The 25,508-nt window shown below is 50.0% G+C and overlaps 1 protein-coding gene across 12 annotated transcripts in view; it reads left to right on the top strand.

Moving 5' to 3' along the window:
• Nucleotides 1–25,508, top strand: part of nedd4l (NEDD4 like E3 ubiquitin protein ligase) — a 74,285-nt gene that overhangs the window by 25,637 nt on the left and 23,140 nt on the right. For 2 of the 12 annotated variants that reach the window (XM_061215760.1, XM_061215758.1), the window contains exons 1-11: nt 2,056–3,158; nt 9,067–9,117; nt 9,486–9,536; nt 11,149–11,210; nt 11,464–11,566; nt 12,401–12,561; nt 14,536–14,671; nt 15,239–15,427; nt 16,752–16,832; nt 22,521–22,655; nt 23,346–23,513. In XM_061215760.1, coding sequence (XP_061071744.1) covers nt 2,130–3,158; nt 9,067–9,117; nt 9,486–9,536; nt 11,149–11,210; nt 11,464–11,566; nt 12,401–12,561; nt 14,536–14,671; nt 15,239–15,427; nt 16,752–16,832; nt 22,521–22,655; nt 23,346–23,513 — 2,166 coding nt within the window. In that variant the 5' untranslated portion in view covers nt 2,056–2,129. Of the gene's footprint in view, nt 1–2,055; nt 3,159–9,066; nt 9,118–9,485; nt 9,537–11,148; nt 11,211–11,463; nt 11,567–12,400; nt 12,562–14,535; nt 14,672–15,238; nt 15,428–16,751; nt 16,833–17,466; nt 17,478–18,799; nt 18,843–22,520; nt 22,656–23,345; nt 23,514–25,508 lie in introns of those variants that run through there. The other 10 variants (XM_061215767.1, XM_061215765.1, XM_061215768.1 and 7 more) reach the window with 8 other exon arrangements.

Raw genomic sequence — 25,508 nt, 5'->3', positions numbered from 1 at the left:
TTAGAACATCTTGTAGATAGCTAAACTGAATTTACTTTCCACCCTTTCATAGATGTATGGGTCTGTGCTTTTCACTGTTGCCGCCTATTTTTCTCCAAAAGGACTTCCGTGTGTGCATCTTTCAGCATTTGCCTTGCACGCAGAGCGCTTATGTTGAAACTAATTTGCGACGCAAATATGGAGTTCACTTGCAGCTCTTCGATACTCCACTTCCTTCATGTGAAATTCCAGCTGGTAACCATCGAGTGTGTCGACATTAAAAGCTACGGCCGGGGTAAAAAATTAAACGCTAAAAGCAGATCCAATTAAACGGCTAATGTATGACAAATCAACGTTTTCAGACGGATGACAGACGGCCCTTGCATCAGCTGGTCACGCCCCTGGAGCGGTGCCGCGCGCAGGTGCAGAATTTCACCCGTGAAAAATGCGTCGAATTCAAAACACGGCGTTCGGTCACAGCGCTGATGCAATGCCCCCTTTTAGGTCCGGCCTGCGATCCGTGCCTCGGCGTTCGTGAGCTCCAAAAAAAACAAAAAAAAAAAAACCCCTCTCGGAGTTCTGTCCCGAAGATCAGGCGCATTCCTTCAATGTGAGTTTTCCAGCGTTGCGCCATAAGATGTGTGGCTGTCATCGCCCGACTCTGTTCTACTTCTCAGAGACGGACGGACCACTCCGGGGGCAGTGCCTCAGCTGCTGCGGCCACCACTACAAAGAGTCCAGTATGGCTGGAGCTCTCAGGGGCCACGCTAGTGCGGCCTTGTTGATTCACTCTGCATCAGCCGCAGAGTCCTTCTGTAATCGTATACCGTACGTGCACTTAGAGATGAAGGCGGTGTGTATTCATTTTACATTCGCTGTGCTTCTGTTCTGTTCTGTCTTTTTTTTTTAGGCCTTTTTCTGCTTTATTGGACAGTATATAGTATAGAGAGACAGGAAGAATTGGAGCGAGAGAGAGGGGGAGACATGCGACAAATGTCAGACGGTCGGATTCGAACCGCCGACGTCGCGGCTCGCAATGAGCATGCGGTCAGTGCTCTGCAGGCTGCGCCACCGAGACACCCCGTGCTTCTGTTCCGTCTGTTCAGAAACTTCTTTGGGCAGAAGATGTCCATTTCATTGCGTGTTCGTTTTCTTCTGCTTTACCTCACTTTGCGTTTCTCGCATTGTAACCCCAAGTTCTAAACCTGCTATTTAATAACAACAAATTCACTACTGAGTGTTGACTGACCTTGCCCCAAAGCGTTGATGGACTCAACTGTTCTGGTGACGGTTGATTCTAATAAATACGAGTAAAAAAGCACGGTCCCCGTGAGTACCGAGGAGGACCCGGTTTGAGGTCCTGGTGCGCTGCGCGGTGGCACGCACGTTTCAGAGGCCGCGTGGGAGCGTGGGAGCGTGGAAGCGTGTCGGCGGGGCGAGCAGGATGTGCGTGGAGATTTACGGCCGCCTGACTCAGCGCGCCGAGGCCGCGGGCCTCCTCCCTCCTGCGGGGGCCCCGTCCTCCTGACGGATAAGGAGCAGCTGAGAGGGTGCTGTTTCAGGCTGGCTGCGTTTAAAACGGGGGTGAGGTCCCGTCCCACTCCCCCTCTCTCTCTCCCTCCCGCCCTCTCTCTCTCTCGCTCTCTCTCTCTCGCTCGCACAGGTCACATGACCACCGCCACCCTACCCTCACCTCGGTGTGCAGGAGTGCCGGGTGCCCTTATCCAATCATGTCCGGAATGCTGCTTGTCACTCGGGCTATTTCTGCTGTCTGTCGCTATCGGTCTGCAGTGCTGGCGGTCTGGCGGACGGGATCCCTGTTTTATTTCCCCCCGCTGTCTCCCGCGCGGCCCCAGTCTCGCTCCAAACTCTGCAGCTCACGCTCCTCGGCTCCCTGGCAGCGCCTCTCTTGTTATTGTGGTGTGAGTTCCTCTTTTCCTCCGTTCGCCGAAGGGAGGGAGGGAGGGAGGGACGGGGGTGGTGGGGGGGGGGAAAGAGAGAGGGAGTGGGGAGGAAAAGGAGGGACGAGAGGGAGAAGGATCGGAACGGGATCAGTCTGACTGCGAGTGGGGGAGAGGGAGAGAAGGAGAGGGGGAGAGAGGAGCCAGAGAAAGAAGGAGAGAGGGGGGGAGAGGAGAGGAAACGTGAAAATGGCTCACCGGCTCCGGCTGTACTTCGGCTCCGGCCGCAGCAACACGGCGCCCGAGATCGAGGAGCTGGACGGGGCGTCGGAGGACGAGCATGACGCCATGACGCTCCCCACGCAGCCTCGGCCGCGGGGCTCCCAGCCCAGGGACTCCTGCCTGAAGCGCAGCTCCTCCATGTTCATCCCCCAGCTGCTCGCCCAGGAGCCGCGGCCCACCAAGAGCTCCTCCATGCAGATCTCCCTGCAGCGCTCGGCCGGCCCCGGGGACGGGCCCCCGGAGCACCCCCTGGGGCCCGCGCCGCCGTACACCGAGCCCAGCGGCGAGTACCCCGCGCCGCCCGACTTCCGCCGGAGCAGGACGGAGCCCGCGGAGGAGCCCGCTCAGAACCGGTACCGGCTCGTCCGCGCCGGGCCCCCGGAGGGTCCGAGCGCCCCGGGGCCCTCGGCCGCGGCCAACGGCGGCCCCCCCGGCATCAACATCGGGGGCTTCTGCATCCAGAGGAGCCCGTCGCTGGGCTCGGAGGTGCAGCAGTTCAGCATCCGGCCCTTCGGGTCGGGCGGCCCCGCGGGTCCGCGCCGCTGGTCCCTGCTGCAGAACGGGGCCCCCGGCGCGCGGCGCTTCGTGCTGCAGCTGGAGCCCGACCTGGGGAGGTCGCCCGACGGGCCCCGGGGCGAGGGGCCGGACCTGGGCTTCACGGGCACCAAGGGGGAGCGCGTGCTCCGCTACCCGCGCATCCGGCTGGAGAGGAGCGCCTCTCAGCCCCTGCAGCCCCTCCGGACGCCCGCCCCGCCCGGCCCCGGCCCCGGCCCCGGCCCGGGCCCCGAGCCCCGGGAGGCCGAGGGCGGCACCCCCGAAGCGGAGGACCAGGGCCGGAGCGCGGAAGACACGGCGGCCCAGGGCTGCACTTTCAAAATCCGCAAGGAGCCGAGCAAGAGGCAACCCCAGTTCAAGATCTACTTCACCCAGGGAGGAGACCCCGGCACGTCGCCCCAGCAGGCTGCGGAAGGCAGGCCCACCGGCGTCAGCCCGCAGGTAACGAGGGGAAATGCCAGCGCCGCGCTAGGGCTGGGAAACCAACCATCCCCAGCCGCACCGCGCCTGCCTTCGCCAAGCCGATTAGCACGTTAGCGGTGTGATGTTGAGTGAAAGTGCTCTAAACGGTTTGTTTTCACGACTAGCGCTGGGCAGTTAATGATTGAGCCGGTTAATAATTAGGCTTCAGATAAAAATGCCGGGGGGGGGGGGGGGGGTTATAAAGCGTAGGCAGGTGGTGGGGGGGGGGGAGAAGGGACAGCCACGTTCTGGGAAATCGGCACTCCGAATCTGAGACGCCTTTATTTTTTTTATTTTTTTTTTTAAACACCGCAGGCATTTGAACTTTTGCATACATCGATGGATTTTCATTCAGTGGCAAAATTTGTGCAAGGAAAATCATCAATCCGCCCTGTAAAATGATCTATAATTTCAGCAGAGTTTTGCAGATGTTTCTTGTGGAGGAAAACTGGAGGGATATTTGACAGTTGCTCGCGTTTTCAGACGTTGTTTGCCGTTGGTCCTGAAGTTTCCTTTGGCGTTGGTCAGTGTCAGTGACTCATAGCAGCAGAGCAGATGGGGATTAAGATCTAAGTTTTCACTACCTTCAAAATCATAAAATAAATAACAAGCTATCCCATATCGGTATTTTGAAAAGCCATAGCACATACTTGATACAGGCGACAGTTGCTTGGAAAGACGTAAAGTATAATATGAATATACTTTCTTTTTTCATTACCTGAACAGAAGTTTAGTTCAAATTTAATACATATAATATTATATAACGTATAATGTATGATGTATAATATTGGATGCCCCCCCACAAAAATTATAAGCACATTCACCCAAATGCTTACATTTATGAATGTGAATATGAACACAGGGTTATGTGCAAATTGCAACAATGTATAGATTGAGATGTATAGACGCCTATCATGGTGTGTGATCTATAGTATTTGGAGTTAGACCACCCATGCGTTAAAATGAATCTATGGATAGATATATACATACCTAAAGAAAGATGAGAGAGGGTTTGTTATTTTATAAAACTAACAGACATCTTGCAAAGCCAGAGAATACAATATGGTTTCTCCAAAGATGGATAAGTTTACATTTAAGAACATTCCACAGCACTAATGATCTGAAACTATTAATAGTAGGTGAATATCTCAACTAATAAAACACTTGAGTAGGTACCAAAGTAGTTTGTCAAAGTAGTTAAATTTCACATTAATAAAATAGCAAAACTATTTGATATCAAAGTATTGACACTTAATGTAATTTAATTAAATGCACTGATATAAAATCGTATGATAATCCAACACCATCTTTTAGTTGGCCAGGGAATCAGTCATATGCAATACTCGCTTCCCTTTTTCATTCAAGTAAACCACTGGTAAGAATTGAAATATTTATTCATATTTTTGTCTAAAAATACTAAAAACACCTTACCTTCCAAACCACCGCATTAGTGGGAGAGCAACCATCTGGTAACATTATATTTCTTGAAGATGATTCCTTTGGTTTCTCTCCAAAAATACAACATTGATCATTGGCATGAGTACCTGTTAGTGGTCAGTCACTCTCTTTAATCACTTAATCACACTGACTTTGCTGTTATTAAATAAGGACAATTTAATACATTTTTAATAAAGAAGGTAGTATATATTAAATATTTTAACCAGAAATTAAACTATTGTAATATTGTTTATGCATACGGTGCCACTTTGTCTCTGTTTAGAGATTGTGATCTGTTGTCTACGTTGAACTTGGGAATCAAGAAAATATAGATTGGTGTGTAGACGTTTTAAAATAAACAGGGCCACTTAAGCCTACTGCAGAATAATACTGCCAACAGTAATATTGACACACTTGCAGTACTAAACTGGCCATTAAGTTACAGTACAAGTAGACAATAAAAACGTTATGGGCATATAAGACTTTAAATTAAGTGGTCACTTCTGCTTTAAGGCCTGTTCAAAATACTGTCCAGTAATTTTGTCATTGGAACGTAGCTAATGTTACAGCACTCATATTTATCACGTTACATGAAAAAGTGCTTACTCCTGTACTTAAGCTTACGCTGTCATTCTGAGCAGTGCATGTGTGACTTGGTGCTCTAATAACAGCAGTCTAATCAACGTTTTTATGGAGGATATCACTTCTCCAAAGATAATGAATGGTGCAGGAATTTGACCAAACCCTTTTTTTTGTTGTTACACGTTGCCTCTGTGACGTTATTGTATTGATAATCCTTTATACTGGAACAGGAGGTGAGAATTGGAATTTTTGTTCGAAAGACTTTTTCAAGTGTTTTGTTTACACCCTTCAACATGAATCGTGGCATCTAATTTGTTGAGTTGTTCTCCATGCTCTGTAAAATAAAATAAAAGGATCAGGCGGGATTTAGCTAGTGAAAGTCTGCAGGTTGCGGCTTTGGGGAAAGGCTGTTTGTTTATTGTGGCTTATTGGCAGGGTTTCAGTGATCTGTGCGTATTACCAAACGCGTAACATAATCTTTCACCGGGCTTCCACAGAACACCGCCTGCCCCAGGGCTGGGCCTTTGATTATAAAGCGGTGCCGGTGTTTTCTGTGCGCCGTTCGGAGACCGTGGGGCTTCAGCGAAAACAAGAGGAGCTCGTGAGCACATGCAGTTATATTCGGAGGTCTCCTCAAAGTCCTTTAGAACATGCCTTCTTCCTGGCGCCTTCTAGCAATAGCCTTCCTTAAAAAAGGCCTGTGTGTGTGTGTGTGTGTGTGTGTGTGGAGGGGAAGGAGCTATGCGCCGGTTGTGGCCTAGTTCAGACCAGCGCCGGTGTCATTCATAAAGAGCCAGTGTCTATATTTGCTGGGGGGGGGGGGGGGGGGGGCTCTGACTTATTTTTGTGCCTGTGCATGTGCGGGGGTTGTTGTGTGAGCTTTTTCAGGCTGCTCACTGGTCCTGAGGTTACATGGTATTGTAACCCTACCCTGCCCACTCCGGGCCACCAATCAGGCCCTTCCTGTGTGTGCGCTCCCTGTCACTCAGCTGAGAAAACAGGCCCACCCCCCCCCTGCAGAGCCTTGCTTTGATCCCTCTGTCTGCCTTCCTCTCTCTACGCTCCCTTTTCGCTCTCCTCCTATCTCTGTGTCCATCTCTGCCTGCCTCCCCATGCAGGCTGCAGCCGGGGGGGGGGGGGCGGGCGGGCAGCTGTGACCAATGCGATGACTCTGCAAGTATTTCCTTTAGCGGACCGGCCCCCTCATTAAAGGCGCATTATGAGGCGGGAGTCGGGAGAGACGTCCAGGAAAAAACTTTCCGTCCTCGCGAGCGCGTCTCCCCCTTGGCCCCGGCGTGCGCCAGGGCCGCCGCTCCAGCCCGAGCCCTGATTGGCTCTCGGCCCGGCGCTCAGGTGTACGCGCGGGCGATAAGACCCCGGTTGACTTCGCGCCCGGGGCGAGAGTGACCTTTGCGGTTTCACCGCCGACTCCTGCGCCTCTGAAAAAACCTGACCCTTACGTAAGGAGGCCGGTTTTAAAAACTTCACCCTTATATAAGCAGACGTTTAACCTTTGGTAGGAAGGGATAACGTTGTTGAGACTGATGAGAAAATGTAAATGGCTTTCACTCACTCACTGGGGCTGTGTTCACTTGAGGTCTTTTTCTGTGGGTAATAAATAGTAATCCAGAGAGAGAGAGAGAGAGAGAGAGAGAGAGAGAGAGGACTCCTCAAGTCAAACTGAATCAGATCCAGTGACTCATTTGTTACCTTCCGACAATGAATGGCACTGCACTTAACTGGAGTTTACTATTGAATTTCTTCAGACATTATTTGCTCAGTAGTTTCTGGTTACAAAAGGTCTAGATTGAGTCCACCACTGTCTGGCACAAGTGTGAGTGTAAAGGTGGCCTTATTCATACCTTTGGCCCTTTTTAACCTCCAGTAGTCTTGCGTAAGGCTTTACTGTAAGTGCAGGGGCCGTTTCCTCATCTTTGGGCCGGTTGTTCTCGTCTCCGCTGTCTGCAGTCAGTCTGTGAGTGTGGGCCGGACTGGAACAGTGGCAGGGGGGCTCATGAATATTTATGCTCTCAGCATGAAGAGGGGCTTGTTCCTCTGCCTGGCAGTCGAAATCGCATTGAGTGTCTGTGGAGAGCTCTGTTTTCTTGTGCGTTTCTTTATCTGTGTTCGTGGTTTTGTAGAACGCATATTTATGTCTCGCAGAAACTGCCTTGGACCTGTTACGGCTACTCAGGAAACTCAGAAAGTGTATTTTAAGGGATTTTGTATTTTGTATTATTATAGAATTGAAGATTGAGCTTTTTCCTGTGTGTTGCCAGCTGCTATCTATATTGGCCAACGGAGTTTGTTTTCCATATTAGCTACTGTAGGTATAAAGTAATGTAAAAGTAGACATATTGTAAGTAATGTAAATAGTAGACACAGCAAAGTGTCTTTATGTATGTTATGGTTTATTGTGCAGGATCTAGGCCCATTATTGATGGAAAGAAATAAAAAAATAAAAAACGAAAATGATTTGGGGGAAAAAAAAGGATTCAGTTCAATTATATTATATCAAATATTTTTTTTCACCATTTTACGATGACTGGAAGCCGGCTCATGATTTGAATACATTAACATGCTTACGTGTCATTTTGCCAGTGTGCTATGGGCACATACTGGAATCCCAGCGGTTACATGCATGCATGTCACAAACCTAAAAGTACTGTAAAATATTATTAGCCCGGTTATGCAGAGAGGATCACGGTGACACTCAGATGAAATAGCTTGCTATCTTAGCTCAGCTTGCTGTGCTGCATCAGTACAGGGTGAACGAGGTTTAACAAATGCAATGGCATGACAGTGGCCAGATCAGATTGGCTGCCTAGCCATCTAAATTACTTCCTTTTGAACGCCAGCTTAATAAGCCATTCTTGTACGTGTATTCAGATCACAGTATAGAAAGATCTTTGGTGAGGAATCAACACATCTTCTGTATGCGGATATATCAAAGTGAAAGTTGCCTGGCCTAAAGAGACTGTTTGTGTTTTTTTACACGGGAGACTTGGTGGGCGGCTCGATGACAAAATGAGTTTACTAACCGAGATAGCTACCCTACCATGGCTATCTGGGCAGCAATCACTACTCAGGTTTTGCTGCAGAACCAACTCAGGAGGCACCTGCTGTGTTCCAGGCACTGAAATGGGCTAACGTTGACTCATACGCGTTCAGCTGAATCGCTGTAATCATGCTGCTAATTTAGATGTTTTTTTTTCCGATGTGGCCGATATCAGACTCAGCATTGCTTTCCGTTTAGTTCTGCTAGCTGGCTAACTCCGCGTGAGTCTGAGTCTGTTGATTGGCCTTCTGTCAAGTGAGTAATCATTGGAGGGGGAACATGCCTCAAGCAACTTTAAATCGAATGCAAGAGTTATTTTTCCCCACTTATAAGTTAAGTAAAAGGTAAGTGTCCATATGTTTCTCAAGGCTAAAGACTTTAAAAGTTCTTTCACAGGGTGTGGCTGACAGACACTTGTTTTCCATTTTATTTATTTAGATAGGATGGAATAGCACTTGTGACATGCTATGGCAGTTTACCTTTGCTCCCAGGGGCTAGGGCGGCCTGCAGCGTAGTGGTTAAGGTAAATGACCGGGACACGCAAGGTCGGTGGTTCTAATCCCGGTGTAGCCGCAATAAGATTCGCACAGCCGTTGGGCCCTTGAGCAAGGCCCTTATCCCTGCATTGCTCCAGGGGAGGATTGTCTCCTGCTTAGTCTAATCAACTGTACGTCGCTCTGGATAAGAGCATCTGCCAAATGCCAATAATGTGATGTAATGTAGTCTTCTGAGCGTCAGTTGGGCCACCCTGAGGCTAAGGCACTGAGCTGCTGCTCCCTGTTGTCTAAATCAGTTGTGTTCCACACACAGGCTCACATTGCTCTCGATCGCACCAAGAATGGCCTTTCCCACCCGGGACAGGTAATGCACTGGGCCGGCGAGAACTCGGTCACCTGTCAATCTCAGGGCAGGAACGATTGGGTGGTGATGTGATTTGCTGATCCCGGGTGCCCCCCTATTTCCCCCAACCACCCCCCCCCCCTCGTCTCACTTTTGACTTTTGTGTGTGTGGTTTACCCCTGGGCCCTGGGTCCCCCCCCCCCCTCACACCCCCTGTAAAATGAAGCTGACCCCCCCCCGGCCCTCCCCCCATCTGCTTGGCACACACATTCTAACAGCGGGGCAGCACTGCGACCTAACGCCCATGTTTTCTGTGTGCTCGAGCCAGGGCCTCGCTCCGTGTCACCGCCTGAAGTTCTCTCAACCGCGTCTCCCGTCTTCTCTTTCAGACCAGAGATGATTTCCTGGGACAGGTCGACGTGCCTCTTAACCATCTGCCGGTGAGTCGGTTTCTCTCTTCGTCAGGTTTGTCTGAAAATGTGTTTGAAAGTACAGATCTGCACAGACAAGGGGCAGCCTTTGTCACGTGGTAAGAACCTGTTGCTGCAATTAAACGGCGCTCTGTGGAGACTCGATCCCTGTTAGGAGTGGAAAGAAATCTGTCAGGAATGTAAACAAAAGGGCCCAACTTAAAGGGCTATCCCTGTAGCCGGCAGAAGCTGAGGGCGATACGTTTGTGTGTACGGAGTCGGCGCTCAAGACCGGCGTCCTTCTCTAGTGTTGGACGACCGGCTTCGTGTTACGCGATTCGTTCCATGAAAAACAGAGGACATGTAAACAGATTGAGATTGTTATGTTTAGAATGACCCCATAACCGGCGTTAAAAAGTGTCCTTGTTTTGCTTTTGAGAGGAGAGGTTGCGCACTCAATGGTTGGATACACTGCGAGCGTCCCACAGTCTCGAAGGCTGGTGAAGTTGGAGGGATTTTCCCTCAGAAGGAGAAGGAGGCGTTCCAGTGGCTCTGCTGTACACTGGGCCTGTGCCAGCACCTAATGCGCAGTGTGGAATAACTTTGGGGAACGTCATAACACAGTGGCTCCGAGCAGGACATACTGTACGCCATTCATGCTTCCAAAGTAAGCATTCTGCGTGATTGGGAACAAACCTTTTGTGGCTAGCCAAATCATTGGATTACATTTTTTTTGTATTTTGTATTTATTACTTCAGTTATTACTTAGGTTAACTGCATTTCTGAATGGCGCGAAGGAAACCCTGATCAGGCATTCACATTGGATACGTGGTTTGTAAAAACAATAGGCCCTACTCTCTCTTGGAAGATTTTTACTAGGCTAACTCTTGGAGGCTACCACTCGACCTAATGTTGGTGGATTGGCAGATAGGATTTATCGGTGACCATAATGGAAAAAGACTTCTGTAATCTGAATTTTTCAGACTTCAGTGCTGCATCACGCACTTGTCGGCCTGCATAATCGATTTATCTTCAGGCCCGGAGCCCACAGCAGAGCCAGACTGCTGAGAGAGGCAGCCTGCTGAGAGAGGCTAGCCCGGGAGGCTAGCCCGGGAGGCTAAGCCGAGTATCATAGCCGCTCACATCCCCGCTGTTCCGGCTCTGTGTTCTCCCAGCGCGGTGAACAGAAGCCGGTCCCATCTGCAGTTACGTAAACGCCCATGACTGCGCCCCCTCTGTCAGGCAGAGACGGCCATTGTTCATACTTATGTAGCCTGCCTGATAAAATATTCATGGGGTTCGGAGATGCGAGGCACCTCCTCAACGCTGTGGAGTCCCCGTCCCGTTGCTGAACTGACAGCGCTCTCTGCGGACACTCTGGTCTCCCATGGCCTGCACGACGCTCCCTTTATTTCCCCACTGTATGTATCCCTTATTTTGCCAATTATTTTTAATTGTTTTTCTGCCACAGAGGCAAGTAATGACAAGCATGTCTGCCTCCGAACACACAAACTTGTGTTAAATGTGGGACACCAGCACAATTATGTAATCCCCTCCAGTTTTCGCATTTCTGCCATGTATGACAGGGATGGGAGGACTATTTCCCCTCTGCGGAGATTAAATAAACACTTTTCACTTGTAGACGGAAGATCCCACCATGGAGCGGCCGTATACGTTTAAGGACTTCCTGCTCAGACCTCGAAGGTCAGTACTAAACTGAGGATGAACAACTGCCGTTGATTGACTGCAGTTACGTAAGACATTGGGCCAGTTAATTTTCCCTTTGTGCGTACAGCCAGTAGGATACAGATGTACCGCTTGAAAAAGCAATTCATACTACTGTGGTGGCTTTTATTCTCAGCGATTTACAAACGCAGCCTGGTATTCTCATATAAGTGATGTGTGATTTGGTGTGCGGTAAAATGCCCTGAAAGAGCTTGTCTGTTTTCTCTCTCAGTCACAAGTCCCGGGTGAAGGGTTATTTGCGTCTGAAAATGGCGTATTTGCCGAAAAACGATGGACAGGAAGAGGAGAACAGTGAGACGAGAGACGAGGCAGAGGTGAGCTCCGCTCCAGCAGACACGTCTGGAAAAATGGGCTTTTATTCTGGAGGGACAGTTTACTAACTGCCTCACTGTGAGAAAATGAAATATGGAGAGCTGGAGTGTGGAATTGTCTGAGTGAGTGAGTCTGAGTGTGTGACTGTGTGAGTGTGTGAGTGTGTGAGTGAGTGACTGTGTGACTGTGTGTGTGTGAGTGTGTGAGTGTGTGAGTCTGAGTGTGTGAGTGTGTGAGTGTGTGAGTGTGTGAGTGTGTGAGTGTGTGAGTGTGTGAGTGTGTGTGAGTGTGTGTGAGTGTGTGTGAGTGAGTGAGTGTGAGTGAGTGTGAGTGAGTGTGAGTGAGTGTGAGTGTGTGAGTGTGTGAGTGTGTGAGTGTGTGAGTGTGTGAATGTGTGAGTGTGTGAATGTGTGAGTGTGTGAGTGTGTGAGTGTGTGAGTGTGTGAGTGTGTGAGTGTGTGACTGTGTGACTGTGTGAGTGTGTGAGTGTGTGAGTGTGTGAGTGAGTGTGTGAGTGTGTGAGTGTGTGAGTGTGTGAGTGTGTGAGTGAGTGAGTGTGTGAGTGTGTGAGTGTGTGAGAGAGTGAGAGAGTGAGAGAGTGAGAGAGTGAGAGAGTGAGAGAGTGAGAGAGTGAGAGAGTGAGAGAGTGAGAGAGTGAGAGAGTGAGTGAGTGAGTGAGTGTCTGTGTGAGTCTGTGTGCGTGCGTGAGCGTGCAAGTCCCAGCCACAGAAAATGATAGACATGAGGTGGCCGGCCATAGCTCAGATAAGCATGCAGTGTCAGCACCGCGGAGGGAATGCTGGGAAACGTCAGCGAGCGTGCCGTTCCCCCCGCAGGGCTGGGAGGAGGCCGACGCCCAGGACTCCGGCTCTCAGAGGCAGCAGCAGCCCCCGCCCCCGCTGCCGCCCGGCTGGGAGGAGAAGGTGGACAACCTGGGCCGCACGTACTACGTCAACCACAACAACCGCAGCACGCAGTGGAAGAGGCCCAGCAACGTGTGAGTGTCCGCGGGGTGGCCCCCCCCCCCGTCCCCGGCCGCGGGGCTGGAGACGCCCGCGTCTCTCATCGCCCCCAAATACACGGGGAAATTAAAAGTGCTGTCGCCGCCTCCTGTCATCGGGGGTCGTTGTCTTTCCGTCCTTTGCTTTGACGGGGGAAAATAAATTGGCGCTGCTAGTTTGCAAACTGAGCTGCCCGCTTGCGTGCTCACACCTGCCTGTTGTGAAACATAAAAAGTCCGCCCGTTACAGTTCGCAGCTATTTTGGCTCGACTTCTGTGTTCCAAGAACACTCTTCTTTTTGTTATTTTCGCATTTGAAAGCAGATAATCCGTTGTTGTCTACAGTAGATAATTGTAATGGGGTTTAATTTTATCTTGTGTCTAATTTATTTCAGCTTCCCTCATGGTTAGTCATAGGCATGATTTATTTACACCTATTTATTAGTCACAATATTTCACACTTCGTGACACTTTCATAGTTAGTCACTCCCAATATAAAGTAGCCTATTTTCAGTCAAATGAATAATAATTAGCATAAGTAGGCGACATCAACAAACACTATACCCACTTGTAGGGTCCCAGTAGTAATGTGGATCATCTTACTTTTCTGAACAATGACCAGAGCTTGTCGGCAGTGCTGGTTTGAGTCAAGACTACTAACTAGAGTTAGAGTCCTAGAGTTTGAGTCGAGACTACTAACTAGAGTTAGAGTCCCAGAGTTTGAGTCGAGACTACTAACTAGAGTTAGAGTCCCAGAGTTTGAGTCGAGACTACTAACTAGAGTTAGAGTCCTAGAGTTTGAGTCGAGACTACTAACTAGAGTTAGAGTCCTAGAGTTTGAGTCGAGACTACTAACTAGATTTAGAGTCCTAGAGTTTGAGTCAAGACTACTAACTAGAGTTAGAGTCCCAGAGTTTGAGTCGAGACTACTAACTAGATTTAGAGTCCTAGAGTTTGAGTCAAGACTACTAACTAGAGTTAGAGTCCTAGAGTTTGAGTCGAGACTACTAACTAGAGTTAGAGTCCTAGAGTTTGAGTCAAGACTACTAACTAGAGTTAGAGTCCTCCATTTAGAGTGAGCTCTCCGCCGGTCTTCGACTGTACGCTAGTGGTTTTAAATGCTCATTTGCCTCGACGTTTGTAAGCGGATTCCAAACAGCAATGCAAATGCAGTGTTAAAGGAGGAGAGGTCTGTTCTGCCTCAGGAGTGTCTGGAACCTCTGCTCCTCATTCACGTGCCTGATTTGTAGGTTGAAGGTTTTTAGAGCTGGTGGAGGAAGATGAGGTTTATGGCTTCTCATATAAAATATTTGTTTTGCTGAAAAAAAGTTTTTGCCAAAAAAGTTTTTGGCAAAAACAGGAGACAGAAAAGGCTGAAATAAATGCTTAGTTTGTATTATTTCTGACTTGTTTATGTAGCTCAGTATTTACAGCGGACTTAACGGAAAGGTTATGAGTATGGCCTTTAGTAGTGGGGCTATGAGTGAATAGAATGGAATAGAATAGAGTTTTATTGCCATTTGCACAGGTACAATACAGTACAGGTACATTGGAATTCTTGTGCGTTCTCTTCCAGTCAGGCAAGTAAAAAATACACATAAATAATAAATAATAAAGGTGAGGCTAGTGCAAGTAAAAACAGTGCAGATGTACATACAAAACAATACAATACAATACAATACAATCCTATATAAGACATGAGTAAGTAAAATAAAAAATAAATAAATAAAAAGGAGACATTTCTTATTGCACATTGTTATATTTTACGGTGTATTGCACATGTTGAGGAATGGATATATTGCACATTCTGTGTGAGTGGGGGCAGATAATGTCAGTGGGGAGTGAGGTGCTTCCATCCCTCCTTAATGTCCTGTGCCACTAGCCTGACAGTGGCTGGGTGAGCGGGCTGTGTCAGCTCTCCTCCGCACTGGTGCGTAGCGCAGGCGGTAAGAGCCGCACGCTGTGTTCCAGGGACGTGGTCTCGGAGACGGAGAATGACAATCACATCCGGCAGATCAACCAGGAGGCGCACCGCGTGTTCCGGTCCCGGAGGCACATCAGCGAGGACCTGGAGAACGAGCACGTGGAGCCGCGAGACCTGGACGACGTGAGCCCCCCCCCGCTTCCAGCAGCGCTTTACTCCTTGTGTTTATTATCCAACAACAGTTTTCACACGGAATGTTTTCTCCATTAACACACACCCCCCCCCCCCCCCTCCCCCCCATGGCGAGTGCCTAACTGCCGTTTGCAGATGGTCTTCGTATGCTTCTTGATTTCTTCTGGAATTGTGAGACGATACAAGATCATGGGCCTGAAATGCAATTTAGCTCGTCGCAGAGGAATAGCCGAGTGGAGTACATCCTGTCGTCTGTGGGGATTGTACCAGCCTTTCTTCAATTGGTCGCCAGGAGACCCGACTGGTTCAAGGGTTTATTTTTTTTTTTTTTAGCTATTCATATCCTGTGTCTGAAGAAAAAGTCCAGACCGTTGTGAACCCTGAATTTGAGTGACATCAGTGTTCCGTTTCGTCCCTGATAAACTGCGTGGAGTCTGAGGCTCGGGTAATCACGGGGATCTCCCAGAATGCACTGTTCCGGCAGTGCTCCCTCCCCCGCCTGCCCAGTCCAGCGTGCGTCTTTCACACACAACACGTCCCCTGCTCTCTCTCTTCCAGTCCTGGGACCCCATCACGGAGGAGGAGTCCAGCGTGGTGTCCGACAGCCTGAGCCAGTCCCTCCCGTCCCCCCCCTCGCCCACGCCCGCCCCCCAGTCCAGCCCCCAGGAGTTCTCCGAGGAAATCAACCTGCGCCTGTCGCTCGCCCCCGACACCAACGGAGAGGCCTCGGGCCCTGCCCCTGCTGTGGTGAGACCCCCGAGACGGACCCTCAGCCCTGCTTCAGCCTGCTTCAGACCAGGCTTAGCTTCACAGCCCTGCTTCAGACCAGGCTTAGCTTCACAGCCCTGCTTCAGTACTACAGACCAGGCTTAGCTTCACAGTCCTGCTTCAGTACTACAGACCAGGCTTAGCTTCATAGCCCTGCTTCAGCCTGCTACAGACCAGGCGTAGCTTCATAGCCCTGCTTCAGTACTACAGACCAGGCTTAGCTTCATAGCCCTCAGCCCTGCTTCAGCCTGCTTCAGACCAGGCTTAGCTTCACAGCCCTGCTTCAGTACTGCAGACCAGGCTTAGCTTCATAGCCCTCAGCCCTGCTTCAGCCTGCCTCAGACCAGGCTTAGCTTCATAGCCCTGCTTCAGTACTACAGACCAGGCTTAGCTTCACAGCCCTGCTTCAGTACTACAGACCAGCTTAGCTTCATAGCCCTGCTTCAGTACTACAGACCAGGCTTAGCTTCATAGTTCTGCTTCAGTACTGCAGACCAGGCTTAGCTTCATAGTCCTGCTTCAGTACTGCAGACCAGGCTTAGCTTCATAGCCCTCAGCCCTGCTTCAGCCTGCTTCAGACCAGGCTTAGCTTAACTGCCCTGCTTCAGTACTACAGACCAGGCTCAGAAAAATTAAGGCTGTCTTCGGCTCTATAAACCACAGGTCCTCACGTGTCGCCTCTCTCTCTCTCTCTCTCTCTCCCTCTCTCTCTCTCCCTCCCTCTCTCTCTCTCTCTCCCTCCCTCCCTCCCCCCCTCTCTCTCCCCCTCTCTCTCTCTCCCTCCCTCCCTCTCTCCCCCTCTCCCTCTCTCCCTCTCGCTCTCTCTCCCTCCCTCCCTCCCTCTCTCTCTGTCTCTCTCCCTCTCCCTCCCTCCCTCCCTCTCCTTCTCACTCTCCCTCCCTCTCTCTCTCTCTCTCTCTCTCTCTCTCTCTCCCTCCCTGCCTCTTTCTCCCTCATTCTCCCTCTCTCCCTCTCGCTCTCTCTCCCTCTCTCTCTCTCTCCCTCTCTCCCTCTCGCTCTCTCGCTCTCTCTCCCTCCCGCCCTCCCTCCCTCCCTCTCTCTCTCCCTCTCTCCCTCTCGCTCTCTCTCCCTCCCTCTCCCTCTCCCTCTCTCCCTCCCTCCCTCTCCCTCCCTCTCTCCCCCTCTCCCTCCCCCTCTCCCTCTCCTCTCCCTCCCTCCCCCTCTCTCTCTCCCTCTCCCTCTCTCTCTCTCTCACTCTCTCTCTCTCTCTCTCTCTCTCTCTCTCTCTCCCTCCCTATCCCTCCCTCTCTCTCTCCCCCTCCCTCTCTCTCCCTCTCTCCAGCAGAGTCAGCTCCCCTCCAGGCTGCGCTCCTCCAGCATGACAGACGGAGTCAGTGAGCAGGCCCAGCCCCCGCCCCCCGCGGTACGCCAGCCCCGCCCCTCCCCCCCCGCTCCTTCCTCCTCCTCCTCCTCCTCCTCCTCTCACACATCTCTCACGGCGCCCCGCACCTCCTCCTCCTCCTCCTCCTCCTCCTCCTCTTCTTCACCTCCTCACCTCTGTCCGCATGCTCTGATTAAGTGGCGCTCCCCGGCCTGGGCTCCGGTCCGTCTGAGCGGGGCGGGGCTGGCAGAGAGCCCCGGTCTGACGCCGATCACGCGGCAGGCTCCGCTGACGCTTCGCGAGGAGCCGACTGGATTCGCGGGAGGAAGTTTGGCCAGCGCTACCTGTGCCTCCTTTTACGTGACAACACTCCCGTTTGATTTCCGCAGTATTTGAGGTCGTGAAATGGTCCTTTAGCTCTTTAGATATGTTTAACATGGCACCTCTTCCCTTTGATCTGTTATAACAGATGGGTGTGTTAAGAGCACCAGGGCCAAATAGCGTGTAGCGTGGCAAAGTAGCGCGCAGTAGTAGAATGGTATGAATATAATATTGGGAGCTATCAATTCACGATTTTTAGAAAGTCAAGCCAACCTCAGAGAGGGATTATGGAGTTTTATTGCTTGTTGAAGTTTATTCCCTCCAAGCCAAGCCTATTCCCTACTTTCTTAAGAAGAGCCCAGCTGAGTCATTCTGGGGTAATTCTGTGGGGGTTTTTACCCCCCCATCCTTCCCTCGTGGGGGTGAGTGTGGAGTATGACACCGTACCCTTCACTGGAGGTGGGCTAAAGGGGCCCAGCTCTGCTGGGGTATGAGGGGGCTGAGTTGGCTCTCTCTGGCTCTTTCTTCGGCGTCTTCCAGAAACTTCTGTCCCTCTCTCCCACTCAGCGGGAGTAATGAGACCGACAGGGCCCCTGTGGGGGCGGGGCAGCGGGTGATATTAGGCAAGCAGGTGCTCCCTTTTCCCCCTGGAACCTGCCACGGCAGTAGCTGAAGAAAGTTTGAAAATCTATCGTATCGAGCTAGCACGAAGATTACCGTGCATTTTTTACGATTCGTTGTGTTTCACTGATCTCTTCACAATGCCTTTCTCCGCCAGTGTTTAATGCGGATTGGGCATCTGTGGGAGACTGTTCGATAACTGCATTGTCAGAAACATCACGACGTGCCTGACCGTGCAGATGCAGTAGTTTTGAAACGGTTGGGTGGTTTTGGATATTGTATGCTGTGGGCTGTGTGTGTGTAGGAATGGTGCTTTCTTTATTTTATAAACAAGGCAGTAATAACATCCGTTTAGAAATCGGTTTTGGAAAAATAAAGTATGATTGCACATGTATACTATTCCTGGTAAACAATTGACATTGGATGTTAATTGTGATGCAGGGATTTAGTGGCCATTGGTGTTTTGCACCAAAACAGCAGTGAATGTACTTTTATTCTGTCACTGGTACACTTAAATCCCTTATTAAACAAGCCAGTGGTTGGTGTAAGGCCTCTTGGGGGGAAAAGTGCCTGTATAATATGAAACATATTGGTGCAGTTTATTAGCAAAACAGACATTTTTCAGGCATTTCAAAATGGCCGTCCACATTTGCAAAGATCACGGTAAGGTAACGCTTTTTCATGAATCATAAATCAACTGCAGACCCATCTCTGGCATGCTCTAAACTCACCGTTTGCTTTTGGCAGTCCGTCCGAGGGGAAATGATCAAGGCTTTTCCATACGATACTTATTTCACCTTCACCCCACAATCAACCCGGTCTCTGGTGTCCGACACCCCCTCCACTCCCCGTTATCTTTTGTTCCCATGCCGACAGTCGCTTGCGCCATTCGCTTCCTCTCAAATTCCTCCTAATCACGGAGTGCCCCCTCCCCCACGCCCCGCTCCTCTGATTCCTCACTCGAACCCTGTCCTGCCCCCAGGCCCCCCCTGGGAATCCCCCCACCCCCCCACCCCCCCCGTACTTTACTCTGAAGTTATTGTCTGCCAGCAGAACACCCAGTCCAGAAGAACGAGAGCACAAACTGTCACAGGCATTGAAGAGCCCATGGTAACCTTCTTTTATACACATCCGTGTACTTCACACTGTTTTTCACACATGACTCACTTCCATTTCACATTACAACATGTTAACTATGTAAATTAGGGCCGGATTGAAGTTGGTTAGCTGTTGTAGGTTTTAACTAGGAAATTGTATACACAATTTCTGATTAATTCCAATGATCCCACTCATAATGATCTACCTAGTATATTATTTTATTTAGCAGTGTTAAATGATCACTGATCATTTTTTTCTTTAAGGTTTATGCACCTCTGAAAACACAATAATCTGTTGAAGTTGCTGCCCGGAGCTTCAACTCTAGCCCATAGAACAGTTAACTAGTATATTATTTTATTTAACAGCATTAAACGATCAGCAAACATTATTTTTCTTTAAGGTTAAGGCAGCTCTAAAAACACAATAATCTGTTGAAATTACTGCCCGTAACTTCAACTCTAGCCCACAGAGCAGTTAACTAATCCTACTGATAATAACAAACACAGTTTTCTTTGTTCCCACATTAAAGTCTTGGTACAGTATGTGCTGCCACTTGCTGTTTAAACAAAGACAGTTATGGTGGCATGTGCTCCGTGTCCATATGTGCATTGTGTTTGTGTTTGTGTGTGTGTTTGTTCTCTCAGAGATACCATATCTCTGGTGCTTTGTCATGAATATATCTTGATTTTTCATCAGATAAAAGTTGTAGCTCACGCTCCACAACATCTGTGCTTTGAACTCTTTCATCCCCCCTTCTTTATTAGATGTTATAATTATCCATGGCCAGACCTGGGTCTTATTTTTTGGATTCAAATAATTTTCTGTGCTCGATTGATCTTGGCCTGGTGATTGCGCCAACCAAGAGCAACAGAAGTCACACTTTTGCACTTTTCGTAGGAGTATTTCATAGGTTTCCGAAACACCAGACAAGCTCAGTAAAGCATAGAAAAGTATTTGAATCCAAAACAATTACGTGTTTGACCCAGGTCCGTCTATGGCACTTGAATCTTGGTGTTCAGTGGTGTTCTGTCTTAATGAGGAGAAGGATGTGGTTTTCAGTCTGGACATACAGTTTGTGCTCAGTGTGTGTGCTCAGTGTGTGTGCTCAGTTTGTGTGCTGAACAGTATGTGTGCTCAGTGTGTGTGCTGAACAGTGTATGTGCTCAGTGTGTGTGCTGAACAGTGTGCGCTCAGTGTCTGCTGAACAGTGTGCGCTCAGTGTCTGCTGAACAGTGTGTGTGCTCAGTGTGTGTGCTGAACAGTGTGTGTGCTCAGTGTGTGTGCTGAATAGTGTGTGTGCTCAGTGTGTGTGCTGAACAGAGTGTGTGTGCTGAACAGTGTGTGCTCAGTGTCTGCTGAACAGTGTGTGTGCTCAGTGTCTGCTGAACAGTGTGTGTGCTCAGTGTCTGCTGAACAATGTGTGTGCTCAGTGTGTGTGCTGAACAGTGTGTGTGCTCAGTGTGTGTGCTGAATAGTGTGTGCTCAGTGTGTGTGCTGAACAGTGTGTGCTCAGTGTCTGTGCTGAACAGTGTATGTGCTCAGTGTGTGTGCTCAGTGTGTGTGCTGAACAGTGTCCTCAGTGACTGCTGAACAGTGTGTGTGCTCAGTGTTTGTGCTGAACAGTGTGTGTGCTCAGTGTCTGTACTGAACAGTGTGTGTGCTCAGTGTCTGTGCTGAACAGTGTGCGCTCAGTGTGTGTGCTGAACAGTGTGTGTGCTCAGTGTGTGTGCTGAACAGTGTGTGTGCTGAACAGTGTGTGTGCTCAGTGTGTGTGCTGAACAGTGTGTGTGCTCAGTGTCTGTGCTGAACAGTGTGTGTGCTGAACAGTGTCTGCTCAGAGCTGTGTAAAATGAGTCTGTTCCTGTTTCTCCTGTTTGTGCCTCCTTCTTGCCGTGCCCCTGTGCACCGTTGCATTGAGAGACATGCAGTCGCTATCTGATGACTGGTTAATTTTTGAAACAATTTGTGCCGCAGTACTGCTGATGCGGTGGCTTTCTTTCTTGTTCTGTGGTCATTTGAGAAGTGCTCACACTCAGACTTCTGGCCACTCCCTTTTCTAAATATACATCTGCGCGCTGGTGGGAGTGAAGGCAGTGTTATTGGGAACAGGGGAGTTTCAGGCCAGTGTTGGAGTTTGAAAGCTTTCCGCTGCACAATTAAAGTGCATTTTAGGACAGTGTTAGTATTAGCTTATCTTTGAACAGACATTCCTCATATGGGGATACCTTAGTTTGTTTCATTATGCCTTCGCAGGATTAAAAAACAGTTTTAAACGTAATTTGCAGCAGTGCTTTTCCAAAGTAGCTGAATGACGTTAGGTTATTTTATACCCTGTCTTGTGACCAGGTGTAGAGTTTCCTACACTTTCTGTGGAGAAGGTTTGTGAATAGAGTGGTAATTTTTTATTTGTTATCTGAGAAGGCAGCTAGCTCAGGAATGTTGGATGTTTGGCTGTGGATTATACAGATTATATACTGCGTAGACATAGTTTCAGAATATATTTAAACGCTTCTTAATAGTGGATACCCTCTTGCCCAATTTTCCTGCAAAATCTTTTAGTAATTGATCGTCTTGGAGTAACCCCTTTTGCTTTTGTACTGAGGAAGCAATCTAAATATCCGAAACCATGATTAATCCAGCAATATCCTGCTGACGCAGCATTTTAATAGCCATAGTTGGGGGGGCGTTTCTTTTGCAAGGTGAACATATTTTACCGAGGCGCCCTACGGTGTCCCGTAAGGGTCAGAGTTCGTGCCATAAGGGGGTTCCGGTCCCTGGGTCAGGTGGTCTAACTGTGAGGGTCAGAGTTCATGCAATAAGGGGTTCCGGTCCCTGCGTCAGGTGGTCTAACTGTGAGGGTCAGAGTTCATGCAATAAGGGGTTCCGGTCCCTGGGTCAGGTGGTCTAACTGTGAGGGTCAGAGTTCATGCCATAAGGGGTTCCGGTCCCTGGGTCAGGTGGTCTAACTGTGAGGGTCAGAGTTCATGCAATAAGGGGTTCCGGTCCCTGGGTCAGGTGGTCTAACTGTGAGGGTCAGAGTTCATGCCCTAAGGGGTTCCGGTCCCTGGGTCAGGTGGTCTAACTGTGAGGGTCAGAGTTCATGCAATAAGGGGTTCCGGTCCCTGGGTCAGGTGGTCTAACTGTGAGGGTCAGAGTTCATGCAATTAGGGGTTCCGGTCCCTGGGTCAGGTGGTCTAACTGTGAGGGTCAGAGTTCATGCAATTAGGGGTTCCGGTCCCTGGGTCAGGTGGTCTAACTGTGAGGGTCAGAGTTCATGCAATAAGGGGTTCCGGTCCCTGGGTCAGGTGGTCTAACTGTGAGGGTCAGAGTTCATGCAATAAGGGGTTCCGGTCCCTGGGTCAGGTGGTCTAACTGTGAGGGTCAGAGTTCATGCAATAAGGGGTTCCGGTCCCTGGGTCAGGTGGTCTAACTGTGAGGGTCAGAGTTCATGCAATAAGGGGTTCCGGTCCCTGGGTCAGGTGGTCTAACTGTGAGGGTCAGAGTTCATGCAATAAGGGGTTCCGGTCCCTGGGTCAGGTGGTCTAACTGTGAGGGTCAGAGTTCATGCAATAAGGGGTTCCGGTCCCTGGGTCAGGTGGTCTAACTGTGAGGGTCAGAGTTCATGCAATAAGGGGTTCCGGTCCCTGGGTCAGGTGGTCTAACCGGAGCTTTGCTCTCGCTCGGGGCCAGTCCCCGAACACGCCCTACAGCTTCACCACCCCCGGCCTGCCGCCAGGATGGGAGGAGAGGAAGGACGGCAAGGGCCGCACGTACTACGTCAACCACAACAACCGCTCCACCACCTGGACCAGGCCCATCCTGCAGGTACACGGTCCCGCGGGGGGGGGGCGCCTCCTCATCGCTCCGCCCCCTTCCTCATCCTCATCCTCCCATCCCTCCTCCGGGGGGCCGTCTCTGACCTTCGTCACGTCTCTCCGCTCCTGCGATTTCATCAGCTGTCTCTTCTTCTTTCACCAGATTCCTCACCTTTTTCTCTCTTCTTTTTTTTTTTCTTTTTTCTAGCTGTTCTACTTTTTGCTTATTTCAATGAAGGGAGGGGTCAATTAATCACTTTCATGGACTGCTAATGACTAGTCGGAAGTGAATGTGTTGGTTCTCATTGTATCCACGCCATCCACGTTGCGAATAAACCTGATTTGAAATGGTTGTTCCTTAGGTCAATTTTTATTTATTTTTTTCATAAAAGGAACATACACAGACTCTCTTGTTTCCGAAACCTAAGGTGGGTTTATTGCCCGTCGCAGTTCCCTGAAAACCGCCGAGGCTGTGTTGGAATGACCTCTGAACCACGATGGTTCTCTCTCGAGACTTAATCCCGAGGTGGAAGCTGTCCCCACAGCAGACCGTGTTACGTTGATGTGAAGTCTGCTCTCTCTGCTCTGGTTGACCTTCTGCTCGCGGGCGCTGTCCAGGAAGCCCCCCCACCCCCCCGCGGCCGAGCTGCGTGCTGATCTGCAGGCTCCGCCCTAAAGCCTCTCTCTCTCTCCGCTGCAGCTCACGGAGGACGGGGCCAGCACCTCCTCCTCCGCCGGCGCCGGCGCCTCGGGCTCCGCCTCCGCCTCCGCTTCCACGGTAACCATCAGCAGCCACCTGAGCGAGCCCCAGCTGCGTCGCCCGCGTAGCCTCAGCTCCCCCACCGTCACCCTGTCGGCCCCCCTGGAGGTGAGAGAGCCCCCCCCCCCCCCGCCCCGATCCGTTCCCCTCTCCGCTCCCCTCTCCGCTCCCCTCTCCGTTCCCCTCTCCGTTCCCCTCTCTTCAGTCCCCCAGGCCCCGCCGTCCTGTGCCTCTTCTCGCTTCTGACCACCCCCCCCCCCGGTCCTGTCAGCATACAGCACGATATTGTTCATAGCACCTTTTCACCTCTGCCTTTTCTCACGTCTTCCCCCTGTCTCCATCGCCCCTCTCTTACGCTCATTTACAGGGCCTTGGATCTTGTGTGTGATGTGATGTGTGTGTGTGTGTGTGTCTGTGTGTGTGTCTGTGTGTGTGTCTGTGTGTGTGTGTCTGTGTGGTGTGTGTGTGTGTGTGTATCTGTGTGTCTGTGTGTGTGGTGTGTGTGTGTGGTTGTGTGTGTGGTTGTGTGTGTGGTGTCTGTGTGTCTGTGTGTCTGTGTGTCTGTGTGTCTGTGTGTCTGTGTGTGTGTGTGTGGTGTGTGTGGGTGTGTGGTGTCTATGTGTGGTGTGTGGTGTGTGTGTGTGTGTGTGTGTGTGGTTGTGTGTGGTGTGTGGTTGTGTGTGTGGTGTGTGGTGTGTGGTGTGTGGTGTGTGTGTGGTTGTGTGTGTGTGTGTGTGTGTGGTGTGTGTGTGTGTGGTGTGAGTGTGTGAGTGTGTGTGTGTGTGTGTGTGTGGTGTGTGGTGTGTGTGTGTGTGTCTGGGTGTGTGGTGTCTATGTGTGTGTGTGGTGTGGGTGTGTGGTGTGTGGTGTGTGGTGTGTGTGTGTGTGTGTGGTGTGTGTGTGTGTGTGTGTGTATGTGTGTGTGTGTGTGCGTGCGCTGAGTGGGGCCTGTACTCTTGTCTAACAGTGTGGAGTTATGAACGGCATGTTGATTAGTCATGTGGAATTGCTCTTCTCAGCATGCAGCGTGCTGGGGCAATGTTTGACATCCTGTGGTTCTTCATTTCCTCTCTGCTGTAGAAGTGGCATTATAATCACATATCCAGGGGCAGGGAATAGAAACGCTGCGGAAAAGAGAGACAAAAATTTAAATTTGGCGACCGGGCAACAATCTATTCAAAGTGAAATTTGCTTGATGTACACTTGTATCATTACATTACATTCATTCCTTTAAAGTATATTCTGATTACAATTTTGTTTTTTAAATGAAATGGCAGTAAAGGAATTGGTAAGTAACATAAATGCAGGTCTAATATGGCATACACATTTGTTCCTTCCTAGGGAAAATTCCGGGAATCAGCAGTGAGCTTCTTTTGTCCACAGGGCTTGAGAGGGCTGTGACTGGCACATTTTTGAATGCCGATGTATTTGTTTCACGTTCACTGGATGAATTGGAAATCAGGCGTCACGTCTGAATGTTTGAACGGCCTTTTTAGCGTTTTAGGCTGAAGAGCGTTCCCCTCTCTGCCTGCTCTGAGCAGTAGACTGAATTCGGGAACACCACGTTGCGCAATATCATGCATATCAATGAGCATAACCTGAATGTTCGCCTCAAATTTCCCCCGTGACCTTGCTCTTGTCGAGAGCAGTACATTAACAGTGCATATGTTTGAATACTGCAGATAGTCTTTTTTTATTTTTAAGTGGTGCTGTCACTTCCTGCTGTATCACCCCATATATCCTAGCCTTCTTTTGCCCTTGTTTTAAGCACAAGCATTATCATTTTTCGTGCACCAAGAGGGCGTCTCTCCTCTCAGATTCAGTTGCGGCCCTGTTTACGCCTTCGGTCCTGTCCCACGTCGGGGTTAGCAAAATTACCGCTTGACGTTTGGATAGACTTTGACCAAGCAATGGACACTTCCAACTCCGCCTTCTGGTAGACTAGAAGAGCAGCTGAAAATGTCTGGCCCCTGGATAAATCATGTTGGTTAATCACAGTGGTGCATGCCTGCTTCCAGTAAAGGGGGGGATTGACCTTATTGTGCCAGGGCTTTGTGGGTTTTTGCTTCTTATTAGTCTGTAGTGGACTATTGAAGGAAAGGC

The sequence above is a fragment of the Conger conger genome, chromosome 12 (genome assembly GCF_963514075.1).
Source record: "Conger conger chromosome 12, fConCon1.1, whole genome shotgun sequence".
NCBI lineage: Eukaryota > Metazoa > Chordata > Actinopteri > Anguilliformes > Congridae > Conger > Conger conger.
Note: the sequence above shows the minus strand (reverse complement) of the source record. Positions and strands in the feature narration are given on the sequence as shown.